A 20,137-nucleotide genomic window follows, 5' to 3' on the forward strand; every position below is an offset into this window, starting at 1 on the left:
CTGCCTGGCAAACCAGCTCGATGATTGACTGAGTGACAGGTTGATGGATAGACACATACCCCCCCATACACATACATGCACACACACAAGCGCACGTGCGCATTTAGTAGTACTAGTAGCTAGTAGTAACTGGGCATTCCGTCTGTGCGACGGACCAGTCTGTCTATTGGCATATGACGGACGCCCGTTTTGCTACCCACGCTGCAGACTGATGACGAATAACGGATGCTCAATTTTTTAGTAAAATGCCCAGCTCTGTCACACACACTACTAAATACTACTGCTACTACTAAATAGCACGCAAATAGTTTGTAAGGTTTTTCAAATACAGTGGTGATTGATTGGAAAGCCATTATTTTGCCGTCAGAGGCACATTTTCATTGTTGCTGTTGGTATTATATAGAAGAAAAGGACTGTTCAGATGTTTCAGGCATCACTAAAGCAAAAATGATTAGCATCAAATTCACTGTTGCGCATAAAATATGCTGCAATTTTTTGGAGGTCTAAAATCAGTGAATTGGGTGAAACCAACCTATGTTTTACTGCTGGTTACAGAAAAAAAACGAGGTTCTCTTCTCTTTTGAAAATGACTGCCATTTGTGAGTGAAGAATATGGAACGACTCCATAAAGGATCAATGTTCCATAATTGTTTCCTGGTTACTTGCGTGTGCACAAACGGAAAAAGCAAAAGCTTTTATTTATTTTTTGGTCAACAATTTGGACAGCGTCAGCAATATGTCCCATAATGCAACGCGCTGCGGACAGCCAATAGCAGACGTTTCCCTTCTGTTGGCCAATCAGGGAGAGCCGCGAGTTTTCAAACCCAAAGCGGAAGTAGGTCCCTTGAGCAGTTACCTGTTGGTTTCGTCGCCTCTTCTGCTTCGTTGCGCTCCCTTCAACGGTTCGTTTCTTTGAAAACGTTCACTTGATTCTCGGACACGACAGATTCCGCCTGTGGGCAGGCGAACTTTGACTTGATTCCGCCAGTGTGGGAATGACGACGTCAAATATGGCCGAGTCCAGCGCTCAGACTCAGTGTGAGTTAGCGACGACTTCACATGATCAGACATTGAAAAAGGCGATTATTGCATCATTGTACTTTGTTTGTCCTTTGAGGCCTTATCCAGAATTGTGTCTGTTGGGGGTGTGTGTGTGTGTGTGTGTGTGTGTGTGTGTGTGTGTGTGTGTGTGTGTGTGTGTGTGTGTGTGTGTGTGTGTGTGTGTGTGTGTGTGTGTGTGTGTGTGTGTGTGTGTGTGTGTGTGTGTGTGTGTGTGTGTGTGTGTGTGTGTGTGTGTGTGTGTGTGTGTGTGTGTGTGTGTGTGTGTGTGTGTGTGTGTGTGTGTGTTTGTTGTTGTATTTTTTTGGGCGTGCGTGCCGGTTGTAAAGTTGCCTGTTGTCTCCCGTGAGCAGATGGCCGTCTGACAGCCGAGCAGATGGACGAGCAGAGACTCCAAAATGTGGCCTATCAGTACTTGTGTCGACTGGAGGAGGCAAAAAGGTCAGTGTCTCGTTTGTGCGCGTATTCTGCATTGGCACCCTGCCCGACAGATGTACAATACGCCGGGGGAGAGGCTTAGAAACTTCTATGAAACTTCTATGCCACTGCTACCAGTTTGATGCACACATCTGAACGGACACTTTGGCACAAGTGACTGTAATTGATAAGGATGAATGAATGATATTCATCTGACCTTTAAAAAGATTTCTAATAATTATGCACAATGTTTGGACAGGATATTGAACAGATAATAATCAACATGCAAAATATCAATGGGCAGCACCAATTGTATAGATCTCTGGAAATGGATACAGATTTGAAAATGGTCACTTATACAACATTCCTTGGAAATCACAATGTGCTGTCTCTGGCTGGGGGCAACTAGGTGGCCACGGACTCCGTGCCGGTGACAGCATGCGCGCACATCTTAACGTGTGATTGCCGCGCCCAAAGCTCAGCAGGCACATCACGGCGGTTCAATGGCGTGCGTCCCCGCAGGTGGATGGAGGCGTGTCTGGGGGAGGTGCTTCCCGCTCCCACCGAGCTGGAGGAAGCTCTGAGGAACGGCGTCGTCCTCGCCAAACTGGGCCATCGCTTCGCGCCCGCCGTCGTTCCTCGGAAGAAGATTTACGACGGGGAGCAGCTGCGCTACAAGGTGGCTCGTTTGTCCGTCCCGCCCATCGCAGGCCTCGCACGATTTGCAACGTGTCGCCCCTCAATAATCGCGGTCGCCGCGAATTGGACTCTTGAACAATCGATGAAACTGCAGATTATTTGGTTGAATCACTCGGATTAGTAGCACGTTTGCACACTCAGACAAGTACAATTTAGCCCCAAAATGTCCTCAGTAAATAAATGTATACGTATTGTTTCCGTTTTCAGGCTGTGGGTGTTGAATTTCGTCACACTGACAACATCAACCACTGGAGAGAAGCCATGATGGCGCTCGGGCTGCCGTCGGTGAGTAAGCGAGTGCTACGTAGGACGCAACAAGTGCACGCAACCGACGTGTTGCCTGAAGTCAAGAAGTCAGTCACTAATTCATCTCCAGTAGCAAAAGAGCCAGTGGCGCTTTCTCTCTTGCTCTCTACCAGTCACAATTTTCACATTTTTTTTATTTATTTATTTATTTTTGCCATCCGAGTCACTTGATTTGGAGTATGGCAACGGACAATCGTGTAGGCAAATATGCGTGTCCGTTTTTCCTTTCAGTTGAGTTGTTTTTCTATTGCTATTGTTGTTGCTTCAGATCTTCCATCCGGAGACTACCGATATTTACGACAAGAAGAACATGCCCAGAGCTGTCTACTGCATCCACGCCCTCAGGTGACACCCGTTGCGCTCTTTCTCCTCTCCTGTTTGCTTGCTCGCTTTTTTTTGGTAGTTTGTAGTTTTGTAGCCGTCTCCCTTGCTAGTCTGTTGTTTTTTCTATGAGTTCACACTTCTATGTAGGAGTCGGCAATTCATCCGAATGTCATCACAATTTCAATTTTGGCTTCTCACCCTCTTCAAAACGTTAGAATCGAAGAACAGCGATTCATGTGCGGAACGGCGATATGCAAGTGTGCAAGTTCCCGACGTAGTGAAAGGACCTCGATTGCAGCGTTTTGCTTGTGCATTAAGTGCGTGACGTGTGTGTCCGTCTGCCTCCCAAGAGTCGGCTTGAAGCTGTTTCCAACTAAACAGGCAACAAAAAGAACGACCACATGACCTTATACAATACAATACAATACAATTTTATTTGTATAGTGCATTTCACAACAGCTAGAGCTGAAACAAAGCACTTTACATACAAACAGCAAAATAGCCATAATACAAGTGGAATCGGCGCCACACTGCCTCCAAGAGGCCAAAACGCGCACAACAGGGACAGACAGCGCTTAGTTTTATTTCTTGCTTTTGAGTATGTTATGTTCTTTATTCTCAGGTTGTTCTTTCAAGTTCAATTTAAAGGGAAAGTCAACCCAAACATATTTTTTTCCAGAATATGTTCTAAAAAAGTGTTCAAGAATGCAGGGAGGAATGGGCACGACGGAATTTTGAGTGATTGATTTTTGATCGCCAAATAAAAGATTTTTGAAATCAATGAATAATGGTTTTTATTCATTATTTTGATATCAACCCAAATAATTTTTTTTCCCCTGAAGCCCTCCTCCAATGCTCTCGAGAGAGTGCCAAGGGACGACGCATTTCATTTCATGTGCTTTTTTATATGAATAGGACAAGTAGACATAACTGAAATCTTGACGAGTGTGTGCGTGTGTGTGTAGCTTGTACCTGTACAGACTTGGCCTGGCTCCACAGATCACTGACCTTTGCGGGAAGGTCAAGTTTACAGGTAAGCGTCGCTCCTGATTGGCTGGATTTCAAGCTCCGCCTTATTGCTCCTAGTGACAGGCGGTGATGTCAGAAGTTGATCACGTTCGATCCAGGGGCTTCAAAATGAATGTCGGTGCGTGTGTGTGTTCAGTGGAGGAGATCAACAACATGAAGCTGGAGTTGGACAGATGCGGCCTGCAGCTTCCTGCCTTCCACAAAATCGGAGGAATTCTGTCCAATGAGTTGTCGGTGGACGAGGCGGCAGGTAGGACAATATTGCCGAACGTTTCTTCAGTCATTCAGTCCCCTCTGGAATGACTGCAAAGGGCTTTTTGGCGGACATTTTGGGCAAAAATCTGGGTTGACGATATCAAAGTCCCGCTGCTGTCCTCGACTGAATTAGGGAGTGGAGATGAGTCATGGCTTCCCTCGGCAGCCCAAATGTGCTCTCCTTCGGCTGTCAGCCATTGTCGCCAAACGGCCTCTTGTCCTCCCTCCAGTCCATGCTGCGGTGATCGCCATCAACCAGGCTGTGGACAGACGTGACGTCGCGGCGACGGCCGAGGCTCTCGGGAACCCCAACGCTCAGCTGGCTGACCTGCAGGAGGCGCTGATGAGCGTCTACCAGGAGGCGCTGTTTCAGGCCAAGCGGAGGAAAGCGCAGCAGGCGGCCAGCCGGGTGAGTGCGACCGAGCGGGCGGCGGCGGCGGCGCAAGCTTCCCGCTTCACTAGCGGTTTCCACTCCACCTGACCGTCCTGATCAGCAAGCTCCATAAATGTGACTTGGCCTTCTGGCATTTGAGGGCAGTGTCTGGGTTTGAGGTTGAGGTGCAACAATGAATTCATTCATCAGCAATGATTTGGCCTTTTTATAAACCTAACCCTTCCGTGGAATATTCAATGGAAGGAACCATTCTCAACAAATGTGACAGTGACAAGCGGCCCTCGTTTGAGGGCTAGAGTTGGCGTTTGAGGGCTAGAGTTGGCGTTTGAGGGCTAGCGTCAGCGCTTGAGGGCTAGCGTCAGCGTTTGAAGGCACGCTCGAAAGTGACGCGCTCAGTGTATCTTCCAGGGCCGAGCCTCGGAGGAAAAAGATCTGTACGAGGAGTTTCTGACACGCCGAGAAATCCAGAACAACATCAAAGTCGTAAACGGTGAGAGCGTCGTCACGGTAACGTGCGAGCGTGGCCGGCGCTGACGTGGGCGACCGTGTGCGCAGTGAGCTGGGCAGTGGAGCAAGTGGACCAAGCGCTGGAGGACGGCGACGAGCGGGCTCTTGTGCGCGCCCTGCGACTGCCGTGTTTGGCCCTCGTCGACGTCTTGGGCGCCAACGGCCGCTGCTACCTGGAGCGGATGGCGGACCAGCGCCACGCAAGAGCGCCGGTAGGTCACGGACGACCAATTGTTGTGGAGGCCGGCATGACTTCCGTGCGGTGGGCGGAGAGGCTTTTGCCGCAAATGGTCATTCAAGTAATGTTCAGTTCTTTTTTTTTTTTTTTTTTTTTTTTTTAAATTTTGAGCTTTTGATTGCTTTAGCCAGCGAGTCTCATTCCTTCCTACCACTCCAGCCTTACATGTAAATCTGACCGACATCCCTTTGACGATGTGTCACATGACTGACGGGACGTGTTGTTGCGCCTCCGCCACAGGAGCCGCTGGAGCCTGACGAGCTTCAAGATGTCATCCTGGCGGCCAACCGGGAAGTCTGCGCAGCCGCCAAGAGTGAGCGAGACATTGGCCGCCTCTTCCTCTTTGGCCGAGGTGCGCGTTGCGCAGGAGTGACTGTGTGGCGTGTGCGTTACAGTGCAGGCAGCGGTGGACAGTGTGAACCAGTCGTTGCGGGGCAGCGACCCCCAACGCACGCTCAGCTGTTTGATGTCCTCTGACCTCCAGCTGCCCACGCTCTTCCCTTGTGCGGCGTCGCTGTATCACCGGCAGTTGCAGCTGCTGCAGACGCACGCGGCTCAGGTACGCACGCACGCACGCACGCACGCACACGTCACAGGCACATGCTCAGGTCTGCTGTGATGTTGCCGCTTGCCCTGCAGGGGGTGCTGGAGCAGGAAGAGCTGTTTGTTGCCGTGGAGATGCTCTCTGCCGTGGTGCTCGTCAATCAGGCGGTGGAGGCGGGAAACCTGCGGCAGCTCAGCTCCTTATTGGTCAGTTCGTCAGTGGGCTTGGCGGATGTGGACCACGCCCTGATGGACAAGTAAGTGATGACTGTGACGATGATGATGATGACGATGGTGACGATGACAGTCAAGGACGTGCGCAGGTACTTGTGGTGCCTGTCCGACATGAAGCGGTCGGCCGGCGGAGAAGCGCTGACCTGGAATCAACTTCAGGAAGGAATCGAGCTGGCCAACGCCAACGAGCTGGCCCAACATGAGCGTAGGTCGCTAGCGCCGCAAGCTAAGCTAGGCTGATCATCTCACCGCCCGCGTGACCTCTGACCTTTTAGAGATCCTGGCTCTCCAAGCGGTTAACGAGGCTTTGATGAGCGGAGACGCTCGCCGGCTGCTTTCTACACTGCTGCTGCCCTCTAGTGGCGTGGAGGACGTCCTGCCCGCCAATGCCTGCAGATACCTTCACCTGATGAGCGCCGCCAGGCGGCTGAAAGCTCAGGTGAAGTTTAATAGGGATTTCATGCTTCTTATAATGCTAACTCATTCGATGCCAACCTCGTGTTAACTCGTTTATTTATAATCCAATCGTATAGTGAGGCTATGATGGTAGTTTTTGAGTAGTTGAGTAAAATACAAAGCTAGTTTTGAAATCAATGAGTAATTCTTTTTATTAATTGTGATTTCATTATCAATCGAAAATCCCGATTCTTAATTTTTCAAGATCGCCTAGCGCGAACGCACACGGACTTTCCCGACACATGCGCGGTGCGACTAAACATGCGACTTGTCACTCAAATGTCGGACATTTTGATGGCCAACCTGAGGTGAATCAGCCCCAGTCAAGCTAACGTGACGTCCTGTGTTCTCCACTTAACCATCCAGCACAATAATGACGCAGGAGCTGAATTGTGGTTGGCTGACATCCAGGAAGTCGTGAGACGAGCCAATCAGGAGACTCGCAAAGCTCTGAAGCGTGAGTCAGTCACATGACTGTTTTTGCCCCGTTGCAGCACGCGCTACATTCTGTTTGCGGACACACTGTCCCGCCTCTGTTGAAGATTTGTCTCTTAAGCATATCCATTTTTTGTGTTGAATACATTTACAATGAAGAGTTCAAATGTAAAAGGCCACGTAAAAGGTTTGGGTTGATTTCCTCTTTATTTCCATGATTTTTTTTTTTTAAGTCTGCTTACAATGTGTTTAAAAAGCATGTGAGAAGGATCCATATAGTTTGAAAAAAGTTTTTTTTCCCTTACGCTGTCTCTCGATATGATGGCTTTTCACAATCGTCTGGAATGCATCCCCCTCCCCACAATAAATGCGCGTGCGTTGGTGCACAGTGTGTCTGGCTGTGGCAGCTGTCAATCAAGCCGTCAAGGAGAAGCAGGCCGCGCAGACGCTGCGGGTGCTGTCGCTACCAGAGGTGGCGCTGCATGGCGTGACGCGGCGCTGCGCAGCAGACTACCAGCAGCGGCTCGCCGCCTTGGTGCGGCGCAAGGCCAGCGCAGGTGACGTGTGCGCCTTTGACGCGCTCAGACGTCGAAACGCTCAGACGTCGAAACGCTCAGACTGCGGCGTCTTTGCAGGAGACAACAAGAGTCCGTGGGCGGCGTTCCCAACGCAAGACGGCGCCTCCTTCTTCTTCCACCTGAACAGACTGGAAGGCACGTGGGAGAGACCGCCCGGCTTCGTCCACAACAGCGTGTTCCTGGACCAGCGCGACATCCAGGTGACGCCTCGCCGCACGCTCCCGTGCCTCCCCCCCTCCCGTCAGCTCACGCCGATTCATGCCGCGCCCCCGCAGGAAGTGGTGAGCGCCGTGTGGTCGGCGCACCGGCGCCGAGAGCTTTGGGCCGACAACCGAGCGCTGGTCGTCCGCCTGCAGGCGGCCGTTCGGGGATTCCTCACCCGCCGTCGTCTGGCGGCTCGCCGGGGTTACCTGCGCGGCCACGTCCGCGCCATCGTGCTCATCCAGGTGCCAAGAGCGACGCCTGCCGACAGGTCACGTGACTCCCGACTCCCGTGACCGGCTGGTGTTCTGTGTCCAGGCTCACTGGAGGGGGTTCATCCAGCAGAGGGCGTACAGGCGGCGGCTGCAGTTCCTCTATGGCAACTGGAGGGCGGCGGTCAAGGTGACGCGCCACCTTGTACATACATTGACCAGATGTACAAGTCATGGAGCCCCCCCCCCCCCCCCCCCCCATCTCTCAGCCTTACCCGTTAAAATAAAAGGCTTACGGATGATCCCGTTTGGACTGACTGCAGTGGGCGTGGCCTTGACAACATGTTCAAAAACACCATTTGGGACTTTCCTTCGAGCCGTTGCTTTGCAAGCAGCTCATGGAACTCTCCAATGGTGAGCTGGAAAGATGTGGGCTAGCTTTAGCGCTCAAAGTAAGTTACATTTGATTTTTCAAACAGACAGATGGCCCCGTTGCTTTGTAGATGAGGTCAAAACTCCAAACTCATTGCAGTCACATTGAAATGCATTGGAGGAAAATGGTTTTTTTTCTTCTTTTTTTTGAACCTCCCAAATTCTTCAAAGAAATACTGAAACATTTGTGTTTCGTTGAAAACAAATCATCAATTAGTCGATGTGGACTATCAAAGAACTGCAAGTCGTTGACCCCCGGCTATCTACGTTGGTGGATGTCAATCTTTGTTGATTGACATGACTTGTGACGTTTGTTTTCAGATTCAGGCCTTCGTGAAGATGTGCTTGGCCAGGAGAAAATATCTAGCGCGGTTGAGGTTCTTCCGTCAAAACGTGAGTGCGCGATTGCGGTCGAGAAACCATGTGATCTTTTTCCTGTGCGTACATTGAAGCTACAGTTCAACAACGGGGCCAAGCGATCTTTATTCTGCCGTGCGGGTTCCTCTTAGCTGATTCTAGCCTAGTAACCGTGCAGGTCCACAGGTGGGCGCCGTCATCAAGATCCAAACCTTCTTCCGAGCCAGTCGTGCACGTGTGGAGTACAAGATGCTGGGTAAGTTCTCTGTCCAAGATTTTGGCCCGAGGTGACCCAAAGACTAACGGCCGCTCCCGTCTCAGTGCAATGTGACACGCCCCCCTTGAGCGTGCTAAGGAAGTTCATCCACCTGCTGGATTTGGGCGACGGCGACATCAGGGAGGAGGCGGAGCTGGCGCGTCTCCAGCAGGAGGTGGTCCGGACCATCCGCTTCAACCGGCAGCTGGAGTCCGACCTGGACCTGATGGACCTGAAGATCGGGCTGCTGGTGCGCAACAGGGCCACCCTGCAGGTGAGTCGCCCCCTCGGCGGACCCCGGGTGGACGGCGGCTTTATCCGAGCGCCTCCTGCAGGAAGTGGAGTCTCACTGCAAGAAGCTGACCAAGAAAAACAAGGAGAAGCTCTCGGACATGATGGACGTGGAGAGGAGCAAAGGGCTGAAGGCGCTGAGCCGAGAGCGCAGGCAGAGACTGGAGGCGTACCAAAACCTCTTCTACCTGCTCCAGGTGGGTCCCGGGGAGTAGGGGGAGGGTGAGGGGCTCAGCGTCCCACTCCACTCACCGTGATGCCGCCTTTCAGACTCGGCCGTCCTACTTGGCGCAGCTGATCTTCCTGATGCCGCAGAGTGGCAGCTCGTCCTTGGTGGAGATGTTCGTCTTCAGCCTGTTCAACTACGGAGCAGACGAGCGCGAAGCCTTCCTGCTTCTGCAGCTCTTCACGCAGGCGCTCCGCTTTGAGATCAGGTCACACATCGGACCCGCTTGCCTCCGCTCGTCTTTACTCGTCTCTGCTGGCTGCAGTTCCCACAACGTATCGGCGTCGTTTTTCAACGTTTGCGCTGATCTGTTGAGAGGCACACAATGATGTGTTCGGTGACAACATGAGCATCAAAGCTAGCGAGAGGGTCGCCTCTCTTTTTTTTTTTCATCAGACAATCGGGTTTTTCTAGTTTTCTTCCCTTACCCGGCAGTAGAACATGGCCCAAGATGGCAGATTGTAACGACAAGGCGAGGAAAGCCGCGTTGATGCTAAATTTTGCTTTTGCGCATCTCAAACCAAAAACAACTTCAAGACTGACAAAGGGCTTTTAAAGTCAAAATCTTTTTTTTGCTTGTTTGTTTTTTGGGGGCGGGATATGCAACGAAGAAATGCACCGTGAGCGACACAGAATCACCACATGACTTGAGTTGAACATCAGTGGCTTTTTTTTTTTTACACGGCGTTCGCCATTCACTTGATCAACTGCATCATCTTTTCTCACCATTACGACACACTTTTTTTTCCTACCGCTACACATGCACCAAACATATACAGCTCAGATGTAGCTGGAGTGTCAAATTGTTGTCCGATTTGCAACGTTTCTTTCCCCCGTAATCGACACGACAACCTGTTCGTTATGTCGATTCCAAAATCCGTGCCGATGTCAAATCCAAAGCGTGGCAATGCCGCCATCGACACGGATGGTCGGTCTTGGCGTTGTTTTCCCCAACTTGGGATGTACACACAAGCTGGGCGCGACGGCCCTCCTCGTCTGTGGCACTCAACGCTCGTAGAATCGTGTCCGGCAGTGAATGGCTTCATGACTCGTAGGCATCCGCTAGGGGGGCGCCGTGCTGATGAGTGTGTTGTCATCAGGTCCAAAGTGACGAGGCCTCAGGACGTGATCAGGGGGAACCCCTTGGTCATCAAGATGCTAGTCAACTTCTACCGACACGAGCGGGGCCGCAACGTCCTGCGGGAGGTGCTGGGTCCGGCGCTGCGCGACATCCTGGCGGGCGGCGACCTCAGCGTCAGGACCGACCCCCTGGACGTCTACAAGAGCTGGATCAACCAGACCGAGAGCCACAGCGGACTCAAGAGGTCTGACCGCGCGCGCCTGCCAATCCCTCGCCCGCCGGGCACCCGCTCACCCCTCGTGTGGCCCCTCCCACCAGCTCTCTTCCCTACGACGTCTCCCCCGAGGACGCTCTGTCTCATCCCGAAGTCCGGCGCCGCGTCGACATCGCCGTGGTCAACCTACACAACCTGACCCAGAGAATCCTCAAGGCCATCACCTCCAACATCAACAAACTGCCGTACGCCACCGCTTCGTCAACTCCCCCCCCCCCCCCCCTTCCTCTCCTCCCCCTCCTCTTTCCACACGAGTGCTTGTTGGTGCAGGTACGGCTTCCGCTACATGGCGAAGGTTCTTGGAGACACTCTGAGGTCAACGTTTCCGGCTGCCAGCGAGGATGACGTCTACAAGGTCATCACAAATGTTTCTTATTGTCTCATGTTGACTCGAATGTGATGATGTCATCAATTGATAGCATAAGACGCCAGGGTGGATAACATTTACATGTCGGTACAGTTAGCATTAACCTCATTTTATATAAATGACCGACCACCTAATATTGAGGCACTTCCTTGCTAATGCACTCACACACTGTGAATCGGGTCATTTTGTGGAGGAACTCAAATGTGTTATGTTGCCCTTCATCTGGCGAGTAGTGAGGGTCTTAAACATAGGTGGCATCAAATTAAGCTGCACTAATAAACGAACCACCAGAGGGTGCTGTAACTGCACAAATTGAAAACAACCCGGGCTTTTAAACAGATTTGCTGCTATTAATATCGTGACATGACAACGACGTCCATATCGTGGCAATTTTAATATTGCGATATCACGACATTGCCGATATTGCGACATCCCAATTCCGGGACGGGGTCTGAAGGAGTTGACTGACGTGGAACTTGTGGCGTCGCACGCCTTGTGTCTGCACGCAGGTGCTTTGTAACCTGGTCTACTACCGCTTCATGAACCCGGCCATCGTGGCGCCGGATGCTTTCGACGTGTTGGAGCCCTCAGGGGTGCCGGGGGGCCTGCGGCCGGAGCGACGCCACCTGCTGGGCTCGGCGGCCCGTCTGCTGCAGCGCGCCGCCACCGGCGAGCCCTTCCTGGGATGCGGCGAGCACGTGGCCGCGCACAACCGCTACGTTGCGCACGCTCACGCCACCTTCAGGTCAGAACGCAAACCGCCGCCTCTTCGACACAAACGGCGGCAACGCTCTTCTGCTCTGTGTTGGTCGACTGCAGTCGTCCCTCGCAAACGTCGCCGGCCGATGTTGGCTCCGCGTCGGGGCCTAGCGCCTCGGGGTCAAGCGCATGTGCTGCTGCCGCTGGCGCACGACCCATCGATGCTAGCAAAATCGACAAAGCGCAAACGGGCTAACGGCCGTCAACCTGAGCCGACGTCGCATTCTCAACTGCTGCTTTTTCAAGCAGTGTTAATTCACTCACAGATACGACAGCATACAATGTGAGGATGGACACAAATAATACCTGCCCCTCACGTGCATATTTTGTATTATGCACTAAGCTTTCAAAGACATAGAAGTCATGGCAGAAATGTTTGCTCGCTACTTTGCGCAGTAGGAGGGACAACTGTAGTGTCAAATATGAGCGTGATCTGATCACGTCACAGGAAGTTTGTGGGGCGCCTGTGCGACGTTCCCGATCCGTCGGAGCGCTTCCGGATGGACGAGTACTCGGAGACTCTGATCGTCAGCCGGCCGGTGGTCTCCATCTCGCTGGGTGAGCTGCTCAACACGCACAAGGTACGTGTTGGCATGCGTTGGAGGGACGCGGGTGGCGCCGCCGGCGTTAGTGACGTGGTGGCTTTTGCTAGCTTTTGCTAGAACACCGCGACGATTTGTGTCCCGAGCCCTCGGATCAGCTCGGACTTGTGCTCGCCGACCTCGGTTCCGTTCCCACCCTAGAGGAGCTGGTGGGTAGCGCCGCCGCCACCAGCGCGACCGCAGGTACTCGCAGCAGCCGCTCTACGGTGAGGACCATGATTGGCATCATGATGACGGTTTGTGTTCCGCAGCCGATCCGGGATGCGAGTGGCCTTGGAGCAAGATGGAAGTTTCTCTGACGCTCACAAACAAGTTTGAAGTTTTCGACGAGCGCGACGACGACTTGGCCGACGCGGGCGTGCTGCTGCTCTCGTACGTGGTCGGGCTCGGCGCATCGTTTGGGGCGCTCGGCGGCAGCCGGTCGTGCTAACGGCATTTTCTGTTCAGCACCAAGCAGCTGATGGCGGACGTGATCCGGACGCAGCCGGGAGACACGCTCGCCGAGGTCCTCGGAGCCGCCGCGTCGTCCAACCAGGTCAGATCGCGCTTCGCCACCGCCGCCCGCCGACTCCTCATCGTCCTCGTGATGGCGGTAGAAGTGGAGAGTAGCTCCCTGCGCTCGCTTGCGATTTGGAAAGAAAGCAGCTGACTCTTCCATCGGCATCGTGTTTGGAGAACCCGAGGAAATCATGAAGCATGCTAGCGAGTTTTCTCCGCAGGTGCAGTTTTTCTATACGGCCATACGGTTTCCGTGGAAACGCATGCCTTGAAGCAATCCTGTGTATGGATTGGCCCACGCATGCCTCCGCCACGGCATTGCTGTCTCGTGTCTTCTTATTGTTTTCGGGTCTCGTCTCATGTGCGATGTCATGTCTCGTTTTTGCCTCTTGTGTTGTCTTCTCGTGTGTTGTTGTGCGTTGCTGCATTATTGTGAGTGGCGGTGGCCGTTGTTGACCCGCCCGCCAATCGCATGGCAGGAAGCTTCGATGTTTGCAATCATGGCATTGCTCTCTGTCTCTCGTGGAAACAGGAAGCGCGCCACGAGGCGCTGATGCGCCGCCGCGCTCTCCAGGACGCGCGCACGCCGGAAAAGATGAAGAGGAGGGCGTCCACCATGGCCGCCACCCTGAGCCTGGAGGAGAAGAAGCGCAAGATCGGCAGAAGCGTTGGCCGTCTGGAGGCGTTGGGCGTCCTGCCGGCCACGCGCGGCCACCAGCGCATCCTCAACATGATCGCGCAGGTAACACGCCGTAAACGTCCCAACTTCCGTTTTCCCGGCGCTGACGCCGCCGCCGCATCCCTCCCGTCGCAGGATGTCCGCAGCCAGCGTGTGCGCCGGCGGCGCCGGGGGGCGGAGCTTGTGAAACTGGGCGAGACTCTGCACGGCCTTCGCACCAAGAGCGGCGTCCTCGGCCAGCAGGCCGACTACTACGGACATTACATCACTTCCTGTCTGGACAAGCTGACGGCCGACGGGTAAGTCGCTCGCCCCTCAGCTACGCGGAAGCCGCTCCTTGGCGCCCATCGGCCGTTTGTCGCGTTGCAGCCGAGCCGCCGATAAGAGGACGGCGGATGCGCGAGCCAAGAAGAAGGCTCCTGTCGTGAGCTACACGGCCACGCGCCTGCATGAGAAAGGCGTTCTTCTGGAGATCCAGGACCTGCCCTCCACCCAGTGAGTGCGCGCGCACCCCTTCACACAAAAATCACAAACACCTCTGTGAGATCAAGTGTGCCTGCGCGGTTACGCCTGCATCGATCGCTTGACTGTTTTCCGCTGTTCGCATTGCTCGCGTTGCACCCTATTCTGCGGCACCTCCGGCTTTACTTTAGTAAAATTACCGTTCATATAAACCATGAGTGTCTTTGCACAAATAAGAGCAGGTTATGACTGATTGCGAGTACTATAGTATGAAAACTATACAAAATGCGCCATGTAAAAATTGCACTGGAGGAGAAAAAGGTTAGTTTTCAGAATACAGCTGAATATGCACAAATGTGGGACGAGTGAATAGCTATCAAATCAACTTTGACAAGTTGAGCCATCGCATAACAACACCAAGTGTCTCTTTTGTGTGAAGGTTCAAGAACGTGGTCTTCGAAATTGTCAACGGCGCCGAGAAAGGAAGTTTCCTCATCAAAGCTCGCTTCCTCGGCGTCGACATGGAAGAATTCCACATCAAATACCAGGTAGCCGTCAAAGCAAACCACCCGTCATTGCCAAGCCCTCAATCAATCAATCAATCAATCAATATGTCAATCATCCCAACTGCATGCTCGTGCGTTTAGGACCTCCTCCAGCTGCAGTATGACGGCGTGGCGGTGATGAAGATGTTCGACAAAGCCAGAGTCAACGTCAACTTGCTCATCTTCCTCCTCAACAAAAAGTTCTTCAACAAATGAAAAGCAAGCCGCGTGTTTGTTTTTAACGTTTCATTTGACCAATAGATAACCAAGTCTTGTATACATATTTAATCTTTGTTTGTTTTTTTTCCACATTTGTCAATAAATAATATTTTGTGTGAAACAAAACATGGAAGTGTTTCATTGAACTGGCCAGCACGTTGCCTGTTGCGTGCGTGTGCACCGCATGCACTCAAGTGGGCCCCTTGCCAACGTGCTCGGCCAGCTCACCTGAAAAGCTCATCGATATGAAGACATAATGATAAAGTGCATCATGAACACAAGTCAGAAGACTCCCTTGCGTCAGTCAAGTTCAAACCGTGACGACTGGAAGAAGTCTTTTTCAACAAAAGGACAAGCATAAGCGGGAATGTTTTTGGGTGCTTTTCGCGTCCACTTTTGAAGGGAAACAAGCGACGTGATGTGACCTGCTCTGCTTGCATGCAGAAAAATCTTTGCGAGCAGATCAATAATCAATCAATCTTGTGAACATGAAATTATTCCAGCCCAGCAGGGGGTGAGCCCACTTTATAGCTCCACCCCCTTCTCACTTGTCTTCACTTCACAGCCTTTTCCAAGGTACCTTTTCCGCCCTATTCCATCTTGCCTTTTCTATGACACGTTGTCGGGCCCGCGTGGTTAGAATGGAACCGTTCCTTCCAAACTGGTTATGGAACGCACACCGAGGAGGGACCGTGATGTCACCGTCATCTGATTGGCCCACAGATGTAGTAGGCCTTCCTTCCAGCGGTGCGGCCATCAACTCCATTGCACATGTCCATTTCCTGCATTTAAGCCAGCAAGAACACCGGCCGCTGCCAAATTGTCAAAATGCAGTATATATAGTGCACATATATTGTTTTAAAAAGATACTTGCCCATATTTACAATTTCACATTTACTAATGCTATAAATAGTGAAGCTTGAGGTAAACAATGTTAGCTTGGGCTAGGCCGCCGGAGGGTGACGCCGACAAACCACGGGTGGAGACAATTCGAAGCGGCAGCCAAATGAATGGAAGCAGGCCCTCCATTCAAGCGAGAGGTACATGCCGCTAGCTAAAATTTGTACCACAAGCTTCGCCATTTCATCCATTGCTACATATGAAATTGTAAATATGGTTCAGTAGTGCTGTAAAACACGATGTATGTGAACTGTAATTTCATGACTTGGCGGCGGGCGGCTGTCTCTTGTAAACCCGGAAATTGATTTTTCGGGTCTGCGTGAAAGCTTCTCCGCATTTCGCTGGGGTGCAATTTGTGACGTTGTTACATCATGGAACGGCGCTTGGTACTTTGAATCGCCGCAAAAGTGGGCGCCGAGACTCACCACTCGTGAAATCTTATGGCAGAACCCCGCACACTGCGAGTGTACAGTGGAGGCTCGCGCAGTTCAGTTGATCCCGCTCCAACTTATTAGCGCCTCACGTAATGGAAACGCAACGGAGGCCAGGCCAAGCGAGGCCGGGGCAGAGCGGGGCCAGGCCGTTCTTGAACCTGTCATGGAAATGCGCCATTACTAATTAAAGATATCACACAGGTACTGTAATCCATCCATCACTCTGATTAGTTGGCCCGAGATAATGTAGACGTGAGTTTGATAACATGTATACGTTGTCAAATACTTAAGATGTGTCTTTCATCTGTCAATACATACTGCACATTTCTATGCAGTGTATCTAAATTATGAAACAGACATCAACCATGGCAAGGGGAGCGAAGCCTGTGCCAAAGAAACAGAGTTGCGAGTTGTTTGTTGTTCATTTCTGGTCCAGCCCTGCTGAAGAGCAGAATTGGTCGGCCCAATCCATGAAAATGTCAGTCGCCGTTGGACTCGATGACCTTCTCAGCCAGAATCTCCTGGAAAGTGGAGAGCTGCTTCATCTGCTCCGTCTGCATGGAGTGCCTCCTCATGAGCTTTTTTTTCATCTTGAAGTCGGGACCGCGTTTGGGCGAAGAGGGGGCCACGGGAACCAGGATCTTGTGAGCGCCGTGGACCGGCGAGGGGGGCTTGCTGTTGGAGCGGATATCCGGGATGGGTCTCTGGAGGTGGATGTTGAGCGGTGGCAGGAAACCGGGTCTGGTGTGGGATATGCGGTCCAGGAGTAAGGTCCCGGAGCCGCGGCGCTCAAGGAGTCCGGGGCTCCGGCGCCGCACGGCCGCAGGGGACACGGAGTTGGGGATGTTCTCGAGAGACTCCCGAGACGAGCTGGTGACCAGGGAAAGGGGGGACGTGTTGTACCTCCTCCGCTCCACGGACACCCGCCCAGAGTCAGGCGATCCGGGGATGGATTCCGGGCCCGCGTGGCTGTCGGCCTCGTAGTGCTCCGTCCGGGTCAGTTTCGGATGGGTCGAGATCTGCGGACCGGCGTTTTCCTGGGACTCCGACGGCGTTTTCCTGCAATGTGAGATTTGGTGCTGTTGGACCCTGTCCGCCCAGGAGCATGGGGCGAGGACGACGCGGTCCTCGGAGCAGGACCGGTCTGTGATTTTCGGGGAACAAGGCTCGTGGGTCTCGATGCTGTGTCGCCGTGACAACAGAGGTGCGGCGGGCTCGGTGAGGCACAGTCCGTTGATTCGTTGACTTAGGCGGCAGATGCCCTCCGCTTCCGCCAGATGCCCCCTGATGCTCTCCTGAGGAACCCCACCCGAGGCTAAGGGCGCCACCAGGCCCCAAGGCTCCGAGTTGAGCCTCTTGAGCAGCTTGCGAGGAGGCGCCACCGCCGCCAGTCTTTTTTCTCCCTGAGGGCGGCCGTTGGGTGGCGGCAGCGCGGGGGCCAGCGGAAAGCTGAAGATCACGTCGTCTTCTCTGCCTGTGTCGCTCTCTGCCGGAGACGATGTCACAATCTCCACGTCTGACGGCGACATACAGGCGGCGGTGGCCGCGGCGGGTGCCGACCTGGGCGGCACCTTGTCCACCGCGCCCGGAGATGGAGGAGAGTTCAGGTACTGCTTTGTCTTTTTGGTACCGGATGGAGACGTGTCTGTGGTGATGATGATGACCTCCTTGCCTTTGGCCCTGCAGGCGTCCAGCAGGACCTGCAGGGTGTCGCGGTCGCCCTTGTTGAGGGCGTGCATGAGGGCGGAGCACCCCGAGTAGTCTTTGAGGCTGGGGTCGGCGCCGTTCTCCAGCAGGAGGGAAACGGCCTCCTTCCCGGCCCGCCTGGCGCAGGCGTGCATCAGGGCCGTCCTGCCGCTCTTGTCCGGGATGTTGGGGTCAGCACCCTTCTCCAGCAGGTAGCGCACCATCCGGAGGCGGGTGCGAGGGTCCTCGTAGTCGGCTAGGCAGGCGGCCGACACCGGCGTTTGGCCCAGCTCGTTGCCTTCGTTGACGTATGCGCCGCCTTCCAGCAGGAGACGGCTCAGCCGCAGCTTCCCCTGGAAGACGGCTTTGAGGAGGGCGTTGCCTTCCATCTGCGGGGGGTCTCCGTCTCCCATGGTCGGCCCGGCCCGGCCCACCGGGGAGCTCTTCTCAAGAAGTCGCAGGACCTGGGGGAGGAGCCCAAAGAAATTGTTCATCGCGGCCGGTTTCGTGATGACAGCGCAGTAGCCGGCCGGGTTTCCGTGCAGACCTTTTTTTTGTCATTCCGTTTTACACGTGCCACTACAGTGAATCATATCATCCGTTTTACAAACATGCGTCACGCGCTGATCGATTTAAACAAAACTTGATTTATTTAGATGGAGCTCAGTCGTATAATTAACACAGGAGTTGTGGTTGTTTTTTTTTTACGATCTAATGAAAACGAGAGCTTGGTTCAAAGCAAGTCCTTCATAACGAGCTCTCTTGTCCGTTGCCGTCCAATTTTAGTTGGAAGCCGCCATTTTCAAGTGCATCAAAGACGAAGTCGCCGCGCGTTTACGTCAAGACGGAGAATGCGCGGAGCGGACACAGCCTGGCTATTTCCTTTGAAGCGTATTCATGACTTCAGATCGTTCAGAACGACAAAAAGGAATGGAGCACTCCTGCGAATCGGAGCCTGGCATTCCCATTGAGGTGCTCATCAGGAACATTCTCATTTGCTTTGGTCATCCGATTTCATTGGAACCGGAATGCCAGTGTCCATGGGAACCTGGCTCGTAGGGCTGCACGATATTGTGAAAATATGTGATATGGGTGTTGAATATTGCAATATCAATATTATTGCAATTTAACCAAAAGAAATTACATTTTTATTATCTGATGAGATATATATATATATATATATATATATATATATATATATATATATATATATATATATATATATATATATATATCCTTCTTTATTTTTATTCCGTTATTATTATTATTATTTTCGATATATTGTACAGCTCTGCTGGCAAGTGACATGGCAGTGACCGCTGGTCTGGCGATAACAATGAAATCACAGCTGGGTTTGTGATGGCATCCCAATGATGTCACAGTGACAGCAAGGTTACGTTTCTCGAGCAAGTTTGCTAACGTTCGCGGCTAACTGTCATTGCGTTTTGGTGTCACGAAATGTTTGCTGATAGATAGCTTAGCATCATTTACCTGACATGTTGATGGCGTCACGTAGCAGCAGCGCGACCGCTTGCACGCGCACGGTCACATTTGGCCGCGCGTGCGCGATGATGATGAAGATGATGTGACATGTCAAGAGACCTGCCTCACATTTTGCTTCTCGATCGTCAAAACGCCGCGCGCGCACGCACACACGCACACACGCACACACGCACACACACGCCAACGCGGGCGCCCACGAGTGCGTGAGCGTCAAAACAAAGAGATTTGATTTATCTTCCTACCGCCGGGCGAGAGAATCTTCCTCATCCTCATCTTCAGCTGTCGAGCGATCGACGCATTGATCCTCCTCCTCCTCATCCTCCTCCTCCTCCTCTTCCTCACTGAGCAGTAACCCTTTGAGGGCTGCCTCCAAGTCACGTGGCTGCGTAAGAACGAGCACATATTTTGTCAAGCTAACTCGCCCGTCACCATGGCAACCGAGAACAGGCTCGTTTGCAGGTACTCGAGGCCCCGTCTACCGAACAAACAGGAGCTGCGAGAGTGGAGTCATTTTTTTTTTTGTACGATGACTAAAATGAATAAAAATCATAACTTTCACGCTAGAGCAAGCGAACAACACGGATGATAAGTCATTGTTTATCATACCAGCCGCAGTCATAGTTACATGAAATGAAATGCACACATATACCAATCTTACACGCAAACACACTGTACACAT

General features: G+C 52.6%; 2 protein-coding genes across 3 annotated transcripts; one reads left to right on the top strand and one right to left on the bottom strand.

The window, feature by feature from the left end:
- The first annotated feature begins 803 nt into the window (after window positions 1–803).
- On the top strand, window positions 804–15,028 carry iqgap3 (IQ motif containing GTPase activating protein 3). The gene is made up of 38 exons (XM_086037688.1): window positions 804–1,038; window positions 1,413–1,500; window positions 1,999–2,155; window positions 2,383–2,460; window positions 2,750–2,826; window positions 3,771–3,838; window positions 3,971–4,084; window positions 4,320–4,498; window positions 4,892–4,973; window positions 5,039–5,202; window positions 5,469–5,541; window positions 5,624–5,787; window positions 5,868–6,028; window positions 6,095–6,210; window positions 6,281–6,444; window positions 6,828–6,918; window positions 7,286–7,453; window positions 7,532–7,674; window positions 7,750–7,920; window positions 7,994–8,077; window positions 8,641–8,712; window positions 8,863–8,932; window positions 8,998–9,206; window positions 9,268–9,420; window positions 9,494–9,657; window positions 10,550–10,774; window positions 10,849–10,989; window positions 11,075–11,159; window positions 11,681–11,916; window positions 12,379–12,511; window positions 12,583–12,715; window positions 12,784–12,904; window positions 12,980–13,067; window positions 13,563–13,772; window positions 13,845–14,008; window positions 14,079–14,204; window positions 14,611–14,719; window positions 14,819–15,028. Exons 1-38 carry the CDS (start codon window positions 996–998, stop codon window positions 14,930–14,932), a joined length of 4,938 nt encoding a protein of 1,645 aa, XP_085893814.1. The 5' UTR covers window positions 804–995; the 3' UTR covers window positions 14,933–15,028.
- On the bottom strand, window positions 14,987–19,807 carry ankrd34a (ankyrin repeat domain 34A). 2 transcript variants are annotated; one of them, XM_086037697.1, is made up of 2 exons: window positions 19,701–19,807; window positions 14,987–18,419 (listed from the first exon to the last, which is right to left on the bottom strand). In XM_086037697.1, the coding sequence occupies exon 2, from the start codon at window positions 18,366–18,368 to the stop codon at window positions 16,749–16,751; it is 1,620 nt and encodes a 539-aa protein (XP_085893823.1). In that variant the 5' UTR covers window positions 18,369–18,419; window positions 19,701–19,807; the 3' UTR covers window positions 14,987–16,748. The 2 variants fall into 2 exon arrangements, with proteins under 2 accessions (XP_085893823.1, XP_085893824.1); XM_086037698.1 differs by lacking the exon at window positions 19,701–19,807 and adding an exon at window positions 19,447–19,682.
- Window positions 19,808–20,137: the final 330 nt, after the last annotated feature.

Source organism: Filicampus tigris, chromosome 8, assembly GCF_054856515.1.
Source record: "Filicampus tigris isolate MCC_2025a chromosome 8, RoL_Ftig_1.0, whole genome shotgun sequence".
NCBI classification, from domain to species: Eukaryota; Metazoa; Chordata; class Actinopteri; order Syngnathiformes; family Syngnathidae; genus Filicampus; species Filicampus tigris.